This window comes from Cervus elaphus, chromosome 20 (assembly GCF_910594005.1).
Source record: "Cervus elaphus chromosome 20, mCerEla1.1, whole genome shotgun sequence".
NCBI classification, from domain to species: domain Eukaryota; kingdom Metazoa; phylum Chordata; class Mammalia; order Artiodactyla; family Cervidae; genus Cervus; species Cervus elaphus.
The window spans coordinates 51,308,765-51,324,745 of record NC_057834.1 but is presented as its reverse complement, the minus strand read 5'-3'; the positions used below and the strand labels follow the sequence as shown (position 1 = coordinate 51,324,745).

The window sequence follows — 15,981 nt, the reverse complement described above, 5'->3', positions numbered from 1 at the left end:
GAATTTAATTTTCAGGATGACAATTCCCTAACCTGTTTTAAAGATGTTGTAGGGTGTCTCCAGCACTGTTCTGAAAGATGCCATCCTGTGTGGGTTGAAAACAGTCCCAAAGATCATTTGCAATCAAGCAAATGTGCACATTTCTGTTTGCTTCAGTGCCACTCAAGACCACTTCCTGACTCGCCCGGTTTCCTGAAAAATTACCGATGAATTTAATTTGCCCTCATTATTGGTTTACTTGAATTTTTTAGATATCACAGTCCAGTCCTGTACCTTGAACATGATTCTTTTTCCAGAAGCAAGCACCTCATGGCTTGAAATAATATATTCAGTACTTAAAATCGCTGACATAGTCTTCCAAATAGCCTGGCAGAAGAGAAGCAGGCCCCAGATGGTCGAGTTTGGCAGTGTCTGGGCCACTGCATTCAGAACATCATCTTTAGAACGCCATCTTTAAAGTAGATGAAGATTTATTTCATAGTCAAACTGGGAATGTGAAACTTGTATTTTGGAATGGGGTATATTATGTGCCTCCCTCTTCAGATATTGAGAGAGCATGAACACAGATGCTCTTCACTTAAATTAATCCCTGTCATAGTCTTTACACTTATCCATTTATTAAATATTTAGTGAGCACCTCTGTGCATCAGACTATGGGAGGTGCCATGAGAGTAACAGATACAAACGAAGCCTTAGCCTCAGAGAAGTCAAAATATATTTGGGGCAGGCAAAATGGAAAAGTAAGCAACTACAAGAGTGTCTGAAACACGCCAGTTGTGTGGGTTGGGAAATAGGGACCATGAAAGTCAAGGGCAGGAGAGGATATTGCGTTTGAGTTATTTAAGGGAAGAGCTGTTTTGATGAGCCACGTATGCAGTCCCAAGGAAGGGACAGGCATGTTCTATTACGCAGAAATGTCAAGGAGAATGAGAAGCAATTACTTTGGTGATCAGGACATTGCTGCTGACCTTCAAGAATAGGAGTTTCAGGAGAGGATGGTATTAGAAGGCACACTGTAGTGGGTCACAGGCAGATGCATTTAAGGAAAGGGAAGGTCAGTCATTCATTGGAGATGTTTGATTGTGAAGTGAGCAAAAGTGCAGTGGAGCCAATGAGAATTTTTGGTATTTTTGTAGAAGGAGAAAAGTGTTATTTTGAAGGTGGAGGCTAGTGGGTTGCTGAAGGAAAGAGGTTAAATATTTTTGAGGAATAATTACATTGTAAGATCCCAGAGAAGATAGTATTAATAAAAAGAAAGAACCACTGAACAATTGATAGCATTTTTGATAGGGAAATGAACTGGCATAAAGTGTATTTTTGCATTCTGTGTTTAAAAAAAAAAAGTTACATTAGGAAACTCAAATATCATTATTGATTAGTAATCCAAGTAAGAAGTTGGGGAGGAGGAAGGATGAAAAGTAGTTCCATATTTAGAATCTTGTTCTTTAAGGAACGTTAATGTATATCTTCTGGTAATAGTTTAGTGGGATTATTCCTTACCTTTGCAGTGGAACACCAAGGAATACAAACTGAAGATAGGAGTTTGGGGGAACTTACTCCTCTCATGTATCAGGGCTTGTCATGCTGATCAGCCTTTTACATCACTGATTGCTGAATAAGGTTGGGAAGAAAGGAGAGGCAGGTAATACCTGTACATAGGTGGAACTTACGACTTCTGTGAAGCTTACTCGACTCCAGTACAGACATTTTCAGGGAGCTCTGTCGTTCAGGAGTGAGTGCAGTTTTTTTTTTATTTAATTAACATATAGTTGATTTACAATGTGTTAATTTCTGCTGTATAGCAAAGTGACTCAGTTATACATATATATTCTTTTTCATATTCTTTTCCATTATGGTTTATCACAGAATATTGAATATAGGTCCCTGTGCTATAGAGTAGGACCTTGTTGTTTATCCATCCTCTATATAATTGTCTGCATCTGCTAATCCCTAACACAGCTGAGAGACTGAGCACATACGCAATCCCAAACTCCCAATTTTTCCCTCCCCCCAACCCCATGCTTGGAAACCACACGTCTGTTCTGTATATATGTGAGTCTGTTTTTCTTTCGTAGGTATGTTCATTTGTGTCATATTTTAGATTCCACATATAAGTGACATCATATGGTATTTGTCTTTGTCTGACTTAGTATGATTGTCTCTAGGCCCACCCATATTGCTGCAAAGGCATTTTTTTTACAACAAAGTAATATTCCATTGTATATGTAAATACACACACACACATATATATCTTCTTTATCTATTCATCTGTCAATGGACATTTAGGTTGTACAGGTTTAATCACCCATCATGATAGCCACTGTGAAAGATTTCCTGGGGCTGGCCAAAATGCTGAGAAATTTTGTGTGTGCTGTTTGTGATGACTGAACCTTTTGCATGTGTGTCCAGTTATACGACCTCTTTGCTGCTTGAGATCACCAGGAATGTCTCTTACTCCTTCAGAATTAAGTGTGTCGTTCAGAGAGATTCAGGGTCCTCCACTGAGGACCTCACAGGTATGGCCCTTGTCTTCCTCAGACACAGGTGTGTTTGCCGTGGTGAACAGCCATTCCTTGTCCCTGCTGGGAAAGCTGACCATCAGCGCTGCCTTCAACATTGTGTATATCTACACCTCGGAGCTATACCCCACAGTCATCAGGTATGCCTTGCACTCAGCCTCCTCCTTCCCATTTCCTGCATTTTGTTGTAGATTTTTGCATTGACAGAGGCGTGGTCCTCACTTCTAGAGCACAGCCAGTGTGGGCCAGCAGCAACACAGTAAGCAATCATGAACCCAGGGCCTGTGGAGCCTCAGTCTTGCCCTATTAGCTGAGGAAAATGTTGCTTTATCTTTGGCTGAATCCCCTGTCCATCTTGTGAGAGAATGACTCTGCACTAAGGGTATCCCATCGCCCAAATGGTGCTCGTATGTTGCTTTTATTTCAGTCTGAGTTACTCAGACACCCCTCCCTCCTGTATCAGGCACGCAGTGGACCAGAGAACAAGGTCCCTGTTAGCATAGAGTCTGTATTTCGGCACAAAATATACATGTTTCAAAAAAGATAATCCTTTATAGTTATAAGTGAACATTATACTTACGTGTTAAAAGTAATTTTTAATGAGAAGGGCGTGCTTATATCAAAAATAACATATTCAAAAACAAACCGAGAAAAGCCTCAGCATATTTCTTTCCAAGTTTCCCCTCATAAAATAAGTTTAGAAACAAGAAACCAAACCTAATTTGAAGGGAAGAGATGCAGCTTAGTCTTTGCAGAACTGGCTCTGTGTGCTGGGTCTTGGTTCCCCATTTAGCATTTTCCCAGTCTTTTTTGAGGATCATTCCAAATGGATCCTTCTGTTTCATTCATCCCTGCAAGAAGCCCAATGGTTCTGTCTATCTTTTTCCCAGTAAGAGATCAGATCGTCCGCAATTGGCTTGTCATTCGCTGGTTATTCCCAGAAACTGCTTTCTCTGGCTATTGCCTATAAAACTAGGATGGCCATTTGGTTCCAAACTGGGATACTTTTTAGAGTGAAAGTGGACTTATTAACAATTCAGCTGGGATAACAGGGTGCTGTATGATTACGCTACTTATAATCATTATCATTTTCATTTCCTCCCCTCTCCTTGATACACACACTCCCAAAAAGGTAACCAAGGTGTTCTTGGTTTCCTGAGAATATATGTTCAGCCAATTCCTATTTATATACCTGATCCTTCTGTAGCTAATTAGTTGAGTTTAAAAGAATGGACAGACTTTTCAGACCATAAAGCCCTGGCTTTTCTTTGACTATTTGAACTAATAGGAGACCTAAAACATGAGAACATTTAACAATAAATATTCACATGCTTACTTTTTCACCAGCCTCTATAGCTGCACTGTCCAATCTTGCATGTGGCTATGTACGTTTAAATTAATTAAAAGTTCGGTTCCTCATTCTTACTCACATTGGGCATCCAGTAGCTGCATGTGTCTGGGGGCTTCCATGTTGGACAGGGAACTTACAGGACATTTTCAGCATCATAGAAAGTTCTAATGGGCAGTATTGCTTATAGTATCCTGTACTTCCAGTTTGGCATTTGTTATTCTGAGCCCACTATCTCTTAGAGCCTTAAAATTGTCCCCCTAGAACTGATTTTTCTTTTTTTCTTATACCTTCCAGGAATGTTGGGCTTGGAACTTGCTCCATGTTCTCCCGAGTTGGTGGGATCATTGCTCCCTTCATCCCCTCACTGGTTGGTTTGTACCCCCTAGTTTTGTTTTTCTTGATTCTCTGCTTTGTCAATGTTTGTGCTCTTGTGTAGAAAGACACTTGTGTAGACAGACAGCTGCCGTTGAAGATTAGCCTGATGCAGATGTGAACCCTGTGCCTTTTAGATTAAGGGTCTGTCAGTGCAGATGGACCCTTCCCAGGGATTGACTGTGTTCATTGCAGTCAGCTAATGCCAGCCTGAACCTTCCTGTCCCTATTTGTAAGTTAGCAGATTAGCGAGCATTTCCTAAGTTTCTGTTGTGTGCTGGGCTCTGGGCTAAGCCTCCTACATACATCATCTCATGCAGTCTTCACCATAACCTTATGTGCTAGGCATTGGTACCCTGTATTAAATAATGAGGAGAACACAGCATACCACTTGGAAAAGCAGGTTACAAGAGAAATGTGTGAAAGGGAGATATGAATAGTGTAAATTCCATCCCATCTTCAAATGTGCATGTTCTGCGTAAGATCCCATGGAGCCCCCCGGGCACGTCTCTGTTGGTCTCCTCTAGGACTTTCCCAGCCAAGACTTGCGGAAACGTGACTAGGTTTGACGTGAGGCTGTGAGCCTGTTCTACAGACAGCCACTCATCACTCAGGCTACGATTCACCCTAGATGCCATCACTCACCCTACGGTTCATTCACGATGCCCTAGAATAGGATATTTCTGAAGCGCCATTGTGGCCTTTTCTTTTCTTGAGGAAGCAGGATACACTTCCTTTTTCTGAGTATCTCTGTTACTGAGTCCAAGCTCTCTCTGCTTGCTGAGTGACAGGCCAATTAACCACTAATGTCTCAATAGAACCATCTTGTCAGGGTCTGAATGCTAGGTTCTTTCATGGAACACAGAGTCGGGGGAGACGAAGAAATAAAATAAAAAGGCCATTAATCTTGCAAATATCTCCCAGAATGGCCAGCCTGGAGATGGGATATGCTAATCTCTTCTTTCTTGCAGCAGTTCACAGGTGGGCAGGGTCAGATTATCTTTCTGTGAGTTGAGTGAAGGCATTTTCACCCTCGGGCAAGGTTCTTTGTGTGCTGCATGCATGCTAAGTCGCTTCAGTCCTGTCTGACTCTTTGCAACCCTGTGGACCGTAGCCCGCCAGGCTTCTCTGTCCTTAGATTTCTCCAGGCTAGAACACTGGAGTGAGTAGCCATTTCCTTCTCCAGGGGATCTCCCCGACTCAGGGATTGAACCTGTGTCTCTTACATCTCCTGCATTGGAAGGCAGGTTCCTTAAGGCTAGCGCCACCTGAGAAGCCCAAGGTTCTCTGAGGCAGGCCATTATGTATGATTACAATGACAAAAGCAATGAAAAGCAAGTCAAAGAAACAGATCCAACATGAAGTAAGAATTAAGTCTTCCCTGAAACATCTCTCCATGTTTCACACTCAATTTTAGATCACAAGACCCTTCTTACGGGTCTTACTAGTTCCATTCTGCAAAATGTGTCCAACATTAGGTGTTTATCATTAAAGACGCCCAATTTTGGATGGCTGTCCTAGAATGTTATAAAACCCAACATGGTGTTTCCCCTGAGTCCCGCTAAGTTGAGAAGAGGCGAGTGTTCCCCTTGGTTCAGTCACTCATGTTAGCATGCAGAGGGCTGGAGTCCCCCTCTTCTCCTCCCCATGCCTCCCTCTCCTCCCGCATTATGTCATCACCTTTGAAAAATCAGGAAAAGATGACCAGAGCAGACATTCTAACTAGCCACAGAATTTGGAAGCCCAAACCAGAGATGACAAAACTAGGTGGTTCCCATGCAGGAATTCAGGAATGATAATCAGTTCAGGATGATAATCAGTTCCTGGCGCCAAGTCCTGCAAGGAGCATGATGTTATCTTTGAAATGATATGTTTGTATATAAATTTTCCTGAGAATGTCTTTTGGATCAGCCTGCTAGCATATCGAAACCATCTGCGTAGGTTTCTCTAGGCTTTTCTCTTCCTTTTCAGGGTGTTCAGTTCAGTTCAGACTCTCAGTCGTGTCTGACTCTTTGCGACCCCATGGACTGGAGCATGCCGGGCTTCCCTGTCCGTCCCCAACTCCCGGAGTTTACTCAAACTCTTGTCCATTGAACAGCAGGGAGATCCAACCAGTCCATCCTAAAGGAAATCAGTCCTGAATATTTAAGGGTGTTTACACCTTTGACCCCTGAGCCTCTCAGTTCTGGTGCTTAGGGAATCAGCACTCGTGTATGAGACTGTTTGGCCAGTTCCAGGGTTGGGAACTTTAAAAGTTCATTTGCAGTGTTGCCTGCACGTGGAGATCCCCCCGTGTCACAGGCCACTCGCCTGAAGTGGAAGCTGAGTGTCTGGCTCAGCATGCGCCCTGGCCATGTGTCTGCGTTGCCCCCACCCCACAGCCCCCACCCTGAGCATAAGACCCTCTGCTGCTTCTGCTGGACACCAGAAGTCCTTTTTGTCTGCCCGGTTGCGTCTCTGTGCCTGAGGACTGGCTCTAGTTTCCCCCGGCAATTCTCTGTGGGAAGAGGAGGGCTGCGTGGTATATTCTAGTGGGAAAGCAGGGCCTGGACAGTAAACGGGGCAGGTCCTCAGTCATGAGACTGCTGATGTCATCTGCTAGGAAACTAACAGTTTTTGTTTGTTTTCATTCCACTCCCTGCCCCCATAGAAGTATGTGCAGTGGTCTTTACCCTTCATTGTCTTTGGAGCCACAGGGCTGACCTCAGGCCTCCTGAGTTTATTATTGCCAGAAACCCTTAACAGCCCATTGCTGGAGACATTTTCTGACCTTCAGGTATACTCATATCGGAGGCTAGGGGAGGAAGCATTATCTTTGCAGACCTTGGATCCCCCTCAGGTATGACACAATTGTTCTTAATCATTCTGGTTTACTACATGATGACAGTTTTGGGGGGAATAAAAAGAAAGAATGTCTGGTTAGAGTAATGTGTGTGTGCTCAGTCACACAGACTTTGCAGCTCCACGGGCTGTAGCCCGCCAGGCTCCTCTGTTTCTCAGGCAAGAATACTGGGATTTCTCAGGCAAGAATACTGGAGTTGGTTGCCATTTCCTTCTCCAGGGGATTTTCCCAACCCAGGGATCCAAGCTGCATCTCCTACATTGGCAGGCGAATTCTTTACCACTGAGCCACCTGGAAAGCCACCTGGTTAGAGTAATGGAACTGAGCAAAAATGCTGGAAAACAAAGGTGGAATCTAATTGCAGCTGATTTTCGGGGAAATAAAGATGATTCATTAGCTTTCTTAGAACACTTTAGGGACTAATTCTTAGGGGAATAAGTGTCATCAGAGTACCTTTGTCAGTTGAATGCTAGACAGTAATTTATTTTAGAAATGTCATGACACCATTTCCCTGCCCTTTTCTTCTCTCCTGCTTTAGTCTGTGGACAAGGAGAGCCCTTTAGGGAGCGAGAGTGACGAAGAGGAAGAGTTTTATGATGCGGATGAAGAGACTCAGATGATCAAGTGAGGAACCCCCAGGTTCCTCCTCAGAAGCAGAGGATCATTTTCTGTGCCTCTGTCTAGGGCAGGTGCTCCTGGGAAATTGCAGAGAGCTGTGGAAAGAAAGGCTTGAACAAACAGAAGGTACTCTGTGTGGCCTGATGTTTTATAGGCACCAAGGAAGTTGGAGAAGAGATTTCCATGAACCGGACATCACTGCCTTGAGTAAAAAGCTATTATTTGCCTACAATTGAGGTATAGTGCAGAATCATGACCTTTGGCCAGATTGCTCAATTCTGCATGCCAGAGTGGTAAGCTCAGTTGTTTCTAGAAGTTTGATTATGTTGCCTTTCAACTTCATTGTGACCTAAAGGCAAATATGTAAAATTTCTTCTCACCGTTAAGATGGAATCTGTGTACCAGAGTTGGCATCTGCCCCTCTAGCGGTTGCTCCTCACTAGGAATCTTTGGAGGCAAGTTGATGTTAGCATTGCATTCATTTTTGTGCCAGAAGAAAAGCATTGAGAAATCATTTGTATGACCTGAGGCCCTCCAGCTTCAGCCCAGGAGATGAAATCTGGGCCCTCAACTTGGTCCCTGGTCCAGTGATTGGTTCCAGCTCCTTGTGTTAGTCTGACAGATGACCCACTAGAAAAATCCAGCTGCACCAAAGTAACGTTCAGAGTCCGAGGTGTGGCTGCACCCCCTCCAACCCCCCAGCAGCTCCCTCTGATACTCAAATTTCCATCTCAGATTCTAGTACCAGCAAAACTTCCAGACATGCCCAGTAAATGATGACATTTTTATAAAGGGGAAGGGCAGTTAAAAAGTGACATGTCGAGCCCTTCTTTTGAGCCCTTGGATGCTTAAAGGGGAGAAAAAAGATGTCGTTTTTAATAAGGAAGAAAAGAAAATGATCTTTCACAATGTTATGTTTGTTTTGTCTTTAGTGTTGTGCAAGGAGGGACTTGGGCAGCCTTTAAGGGCTTGAGCTCCTTTAGTCCTAGGTCAGCCCCAGCCTACTGAGTTTAGCTAGAATGGAAGGCACAGGAATTTCCTAGGAAATGTTGGTTTTCTTTAAGTACTACCAGCTTTCAAATAAAATCTGTCGTACTCTGTTTCCTTAAATCATGTGCTGGAAGTGTTTCCTGTGAAACTCGAGTGTTATCTCAAAAAGAAGTGTTATCTTGGAGTCAACAAGCTTAGACAGCGTTGCTTTAGGTCAGTTTCCCAACTGGGACCGTTTCTGTGTTTTCAGAATTTCCATTTCTGCTAATCTCTTGGAGAAAAAGAAATTTCATTAGAAATAGAAGTCATCACTGTGTCTGTTTCTGGAAATCTTGGAGGACTCACCTCGAATTGGCTCCAACCCTCTCCTGTCTTCTTCCATTTACCTCTTGGTTTGTACTATACTAGCCTGAACCTATGTATTTGTTAAAGTGTTTTATATCCTTCATGCCCTTATGTATGGGGTTCTTTATAAATAAGAAGCATCTCTACTGCTGTTTATTTCTCTCCGCTGTGCCCAGAACACAATATGTATTGCTGTTTCTAGCCGTCAAGGAAGTTGTAGAACTCCTGTAGTATCGTTTTTGTCCATCACAGGCGAACCTGACCCAAACCCCCAAGCTGTGGAATCTTGGCATCTTTCTCTGGGAGATGGAGACCCTGCCCACCATCAAGAGAAGAAGAAAGGAAGAACTTACAAGGACACTTAGAAGCTCTTTGTTGTGAAGTTAAACGTAAAACAACAAGCTAACATATAGGTGATTCTTGGCTGGTTGTCAGCCTCTTTGCATTATAAGAGTAATAACCCCATTATCAAAAAATGTGGAAATTAGAGGTTAAAAGATGTATTACTCATAGACTCAATACCCAGAGACAGCCGGTGCTGTGGCTTTGTTCTCTTTGAAGACTAACTGGTAATCCATCTTTTTTGTTGGCACTGGGGTTCCCTCTGCCTCTGACTAGATAAATAAGGACTCCATTAGTTCTGTCCCTGGGTATTCTCTTCTTCCAACTCTAGGATAGAAGAAGGGAGGGAAGGAAATACAGTTTGAATACATGTTGCTAAGGCTGGACTACCAGCTGCTCATGTCAGATGTGTCGCTAAATTTCTTTAGTGTTTCTTTCTTGATGATCTTTTGGCAAAGTTTAATAATTTGCCTTTTGTAAAAACAAATTTTGTTTCCTTTTGCTGTTAACTGTGGAAAAATAGTGATTGTGGAGATTGTGCACATGAGTACATTTGTGTTGATTAAATTATTGGAAAACTTAATTTATAGGTAACATATGTTGTTTGCTCAGATGATTTGTAAAAGGTTTTCTTTTAAATGTCTTTATTGTATTCAAAAGTAAATTTCTTTTCTCCAAAAAAGCAACAAGAAAAATGTAAGACACATGAGAAATCCCAGGGCTTCCAGGATCTAAGGTCTTATCAACAGCTTGTCCAGAACTTAAGCACCACACAGATGTCTTGAAAGAAACTGTGCTATAGTTTTTTGATCAGTGAATTAAAAACCACTGCCCATTGAAAATGCAGTATTTGTCATTTGGCTGATTTCAAGTGATAACAGACATTCTTTAGTATCTAAAAATAAAGAAATAAACACAAATACAATAAGTAAGAAGCAAATAAATTTTCCTGGGACACTGCCCAAGTAAATGTGATCTGGACAAGTATTTTTGTAGAGGTCAAATTGATAAAGATACTTCTCATAGATTTATATTCTTAACAAAAACATTGCAATAATTCTCTCTACTAAACCAGAATTAAAATGCGGCTTTCTAATAGAAGTGACTCCTCCATTACAATTTTTTATTATATCATTAGTTCTTAAATTGGATATCTAGAAAGGATTTTTTTTTTTCAGTACATAAAATGCAGCTTTTTTGGCTTCTTGTGAATATGATAGAGAATTGTAAAACATAGGCTTTTTCTTATGTTCTTACAGAATATGTCAGAGTGTATATAGTAGCATCTTTGACAAATTGAGCAAATATAGAATATGTTAGAAACTATGGGTGGTTTGTGGGACAGGGGCTATAGCAAGTTTAGGGAGTTGGTGGATGCAGAAGATAACTATAAAAATATATCTAGAAGGAGAAAAAGGCAAAGATAGGGCATGGTTAGAAAATTTATCTGTGTAGTATGTTAGAGGGAAAGGCCTTATGGTTATCTCAGTGGATGTGCTTAGTTGCTCAGTTGTGTCCGACTCCTTGCGACCCCATGGACTGAAGCCCGCCAGGCTCCTCTGTCCATGGGATTCTCCAGGCACGAATACTGGAGTGGGTTGCCATGTCCTCCTCCAGGGAATTTTCCCATCCCAGGGATCGAACCCAGGTCTCCCACATTGCAGGCAGATTCCTTACCATCTGAGCCACCAGGGAAGCCCATCTCAACAGATACATGAAGATTACCTGACAAAATTCAACACCTATTTAAAATAAAAGCTACTAGCAGACAAGTAATAAAAGGGAACTTCCTTCACAGGATAAGGGGTATTGTAGTACATAAGGTTAATTGGGACATAAGATCTTGTCACTTTCCCAGAACTTTGGCCTTCAGACTTTATTGATAATGACCACAATAAGAAATGGATTCTTTCTCGTCCTTCTTCTTCCACCTCTTTCTAATCTCTGTTTCTATTTCTCTTTCTTCTTGCCTTACAAATACCTACTAGATGAAAATGTTTAAAATACTTTAAAATATGTATATAAAACTTTCATGAAACATGTTTGTTCTTAAGATAGTTTATATTCTGTCCCATTTTGTTTTTTAAAATGCCATTTGTGATCCACTAAACCAATGTCATGACCTACTAGAATATAAAAATCCATGGTTCTTCTCTGTCTTCTTGTACTGCAGAGGCTTTAAAGCTAAGATGTACATTTCCCAAACACCCTTTGCAGCTAGGCTTCTAGGTGCAATGAAGTTTCCGTCACTCAGATTCAGATGGAATTGGGAATGTGGGAGTGGGCTGGAGACTGTACTTGTGGTGGATTATTTTTTCCTACTGGGGTCTACAAAGATGGAGGCATTTGGTTTTGCTGAGGCAGTTTCAGCAGAGATGTTGACAGTCAGGGGCAACACATATTAGAACCTTAATAAGATTTTATTTTTTTTTTTTAACACAGAACCTGGAAAAATAACTCTGGTTAAGGAAAAATAAAGATTCAAAAATACTCAACAATCCCAAAAACATAAGACAAGCAAGAGACTTGACTTCCCAGATATTAAAACTTTTTGAAGCTATGGTATGAGTGTAACAATAGATAAGCAGATCAGTAAAACATAATAGAAATCTCAGAACAAGGGAAAGGATATATAACGGGTTTGGCATTTTTTGAAGATGGTATAACAACTCAGTGGGGAAAAAACTGAACAATTATTGTTGTGGCAACTATTGGGTTTCCATATCAAAAAATAAAATAAAATTATACCCTTTCTACAACCATAAAAAAAGTTCCAAATGTGTTGAAGAACTTAATGGAAAAAGGCAAAACTTTAAAAAAAATTATAAAATGATATAGGAGAATGTTCTTATGACCTTGAGGGACAGATGGATTTTTCAGACAGTAAAAATCACAAATCATTTTTAAGAAGATGGGTTGATATGTTTCACTACATCTAAATTTAAAACTTCTTTCTATATGACTAGACACACCACAAAATTAAAAGCAAAGCAATAGATTAGGAAAAGAATATTGGCAACTTCTGTAAAAGACAAAGATCAGTATCCAGAATGTAGAAAGAATTAGTGACGATCAGAAAGAAAAATAAGGAGGAAGCTTATAAAATATATTTTTAGGTAATTTACAGCCTCACTAGAGGATCAGAGAAATGCAAATTGAAACAATGTTAAGTTATTCAAAATCCATTAGATTGGAAGAAAAGAGTTCTAAAACAACATTTTAAAGATACAAAGAAGAAGGAGTTTCTCTACATTCTGATAGAAGTATAAATTTACTTATCAACTAGATTGTCAATAGCCAGTGAGGTTGAAAAATGTAAACGTTCTGTGACACAGAAATTCTACTTCTATATCTATTAATGTGTCATAGAAGAGTTTTCAGATATTTTGAAGAAAACTGTTTCACACCGTGCCACACATAGTACACAAACCTACATATCCATATCCATATGTACATATATATCACCAATAATTTTTTATACAATAATAGCATTACTAGATGCATTGCATTGTATTTTATATGCTATTATATTTTACTTTAAAATGAATATTGGTGAAGACACACAAAAATGATTTCACAATTCATAAGCAAATAAAAGCATGCAATTGCAAGAAGTGAAACATAATACCTTTCATATTTACCTTAGTACTTGCCTAGTGTGCTTGTCTGCAAGTAGACATGTACAGAGATGTCCATTATAGTTGTAATGAAACAATGGAATTAAATACCTTCAGTAGGGAAATGTATGGATACCATTTTATATTCAGGAAATGGAATTAAACCTGGGACTTCCATGCACAGTGGTGGATGGATGTTCAATGTTGAATCAAATGTTAGCTAATCTTTTCTAGACCAAAGTTATTTCATGGTTAAATTCTTTAGTGAGTGACAGGAGAATTTGCCAGTTAAAGAGATCCAAATGCTTTTTAGGCCATACTTTACAGTCAAGACTGTTGTTGTTCTGTTGCAGAAATACAAGTCTCACCATTATCCCTACCCAAATGAAGAGTTATCCCCCTTCCCTCTACATCTGAATTTCTCTTGGAAAAGAGCTTCGCATCTCTGAAAACATTTAGACCACTTCTCAACCGAGACCCTAGAGCTCTGTAATATAAATCTTAGAAGAGATTAGTTATTTATTGAAAAACATCAGGGGCAGATGTAGCCAAATGAATATTAAAATAACTTCAGTCTGGACCTTGCAGAACAATTGATTTTGAATAGACTAGATTCTGATGGAATTGCTTTGCTTCAAAATATAACTGGGTGAAATGATTGTGTAAGATAGGTAAAGATGCACACTCAACTTGGAGGTGAATTTAATAATAAATGAATGATTTACCAGTATGTGGGCAGAGTTTCCAGAAACCACAGAAGAGAAGGCAGTATGCAGAAGGAAGCCCATTGATACAGTCTGCACAGGTCAGCCTCCTAGGCCCAGCACAGGTTGAGGACTGGATCTACGGAGGTAAACTGTTCAGCACTGGGAAACATTTGAGAGTTGGTAAATATATGTCACACCAGATTATGGTTTTTAAATTGTAGAAGCTGCGATATGCTTGCTGGTGATGATACAATAGATTCATTTGCTTCCGAGAGCCACTTTAACTATTATAGGTACATTTCACCATGTATAGGATGTTTGCTTTCCTATTTGCTATAGCAGGTGGCATGCATCCATTTAGTTGTGTGGCAGCATCCAGTTATGTGTGTGTGAATGTAACAGCGGAGGGACTGTAAAGCAGCGATTCACTTTCAAATAAAATTATTCCCATACTGTGTATTATCATTATGTTTTCCACTGTAGTTTTCTCTGAATGTGTACTATAACCAAGAGAGAAGACAAAGAGTATTTTGCTTCTACAGGTAGAATAGCAGCAGAATACACTGGTGGTTAGGAGATGTCAATCAAACTAACTTTTCCATAAAGATTCCCAAGACTCCTTTAAAAAAATTTATTTATTTATTTATTTGTCTGTGCTGGGTCTTTGTCACTGCATGGACTTTTCTCTGGTTGTGGCGAGCAGGTGCTACATTCTAGCTGCAATGCCCGAGCCTCTCGTTGTAGTGGCTTCTCTTGATGGGGAGTGCAGGGTCTCGGACACACAGGCTTCGTAGGGGCAGCACATAGCCTCAGTAGTTACGGCTCCCCAACTCTAGAGGACAGGCTCAGTAGTTGTGGCCCACGGGCTAGTCGGCTCCATGGCATGTGGAATCTTCCCAAATCAGGGATGGAACTGGTATCTCCTGCACTGGCCAGCAGATTCTTGACCACTGAGCCAGCAGGGAAGCCCCCAAGATCCTTTTTAGTTTACATAAGTAATTGGATGCTGTATTAGTTTCCGATTGCTGCTGTAACAAAATATCACAAACTTTAGACAACACAGATTTGTTCTATTAGATGTTTGGGAGTCAGACGACAGAGTGAGTTTTAAGGGGTTAAAATGAAGATGTCAGCAGGGCTGTTTTTCCCCCTGAGTCTTCAGGGGGAAATCCGTTCCTTTGTCTCCTGCAACTTCTAGACAGTGCAGCATCCCTTAGGCCTGGCCACAGCACCCCAGCCTCTGCTCCTGTTGTCTAACATGGCCTTCTACTTGCTCTGATCTGCCCCCTTCTTATTAGTACCTCTGTGGCTACATCAGGCCCTCCCAGATGATTCCAACTCATCTCTCCATTTCAAGATCCTTATCTGCAAAGTCCCTTTTGCCGTAAAAGGTAACATTCACAGGTTCTGATTAGCATGTGAATATCTTTGGGGGCCAGCAGTCAGCTTATTACGGGTGTCTTAAGTGCATGTCACTGAAGTTTTCTAAGTGGACAGGACCTGCTGGCATCATCAGTGTATACTTGTAAGTTTTATGGGAAAACCTAGTCATCATCAAGATAAGCTGGACTCAGACCATGGGCAACCGCCACAAATCTACATTTATTAATGAGTTTATAGACACAGTTGGCTAAACCTGAAGTCTCCCAGTTATTGTTTAAAAGAATAAAGTGCTTACAAAAGAATTTAAGCCTACTAAGACTTTGTCTCTGAGTTTTATTTGTTGCTGTCTTAACTTCCAGTAGTTTTCTTATCAAAAACAGTTGTTATCTCTACCTTTGTTGTATATTCTTAAGCATCTTGTACTTTTCCATAATTATAGTATTTATTGAGTAATCTAATAAATGATGATGTCTTCCCTATTAAGCCATGAGCTGTATGAAAACAGGGTACATGTCTGTCTTTTTTCCTACTAAATGTCCGTCCGTAGCACTGGACCCAGTGTTATTAGGCATTCGGGTACTTTTTTTTTTTATTGGAGTATAGCCGATTATAGCCCAGGTGGCAATAGTGGTAAAGAACCTGCCTGCCAGCACAGGAGATGTAAGAGATGTGAGTTTGATCCCTGGGTTGGGAAGATCTGGAGGAAGGCATGGCAACCCTCTCAGTATTCTTGCCTGGAGAATTCCATGGGCAGAGGAGCCTGGTGGGTTATGGTCCGTAGGGTCACAAAGAGTTGGATATGGCTGAAGCGACTTAGCACACATAGCGGATTAACAATGTTGTGATAGTTTCAGGTGAATAGCAGAGGGACTCAGCCATATATATACATGTATCC

At 40.8% G+C, this 15,981-nt stretch overlaps 1 protein-coding gene across 4 annotated transcripts in view; it reads left to right on the top strand.

Moving 5' to 3' along the window:
- The window catches only part of SLC22A15 (solute carrier family 22 member 15), a 102,934-nt gene extending 87,535 nt beyond the window's left edge, over positions 1-15,399 (top strand). Inside the window, exons 9-13 of one of the 4 annotated variants that reach the window (XR_006335798.1) lie at positions 2,539-2,659; positions 4,165-4,237; positions 6,893-7,081; positions 7,623-8,905; positions 9,290-9,450. Coding sequence is in view for 2 of the 4 variants with exons in the window: in XM_043877521.1 (XP_043733456.1) it covers positions 2,539-2,659; positions 4,165-4,237; positions 6,893-7,081; positions 7,623-7,712 (473 nt within the window). In the remaining 2 variants the exon portion in view is untranslated. Of the gene's footprint in view, positions 1-2,538; positions 2,660-4,164; positions 4,242-6,892; positions 7,082-7,622 lie in introns of all 4 variants that reach the window. The other 3 variants (XR_006335799.1, XM_043877521.1, XM_043877522.1) reach the window with 3 other exon arrangements.
- Positions 15,400-15,981: the final 582 nt, after the last annotated feature.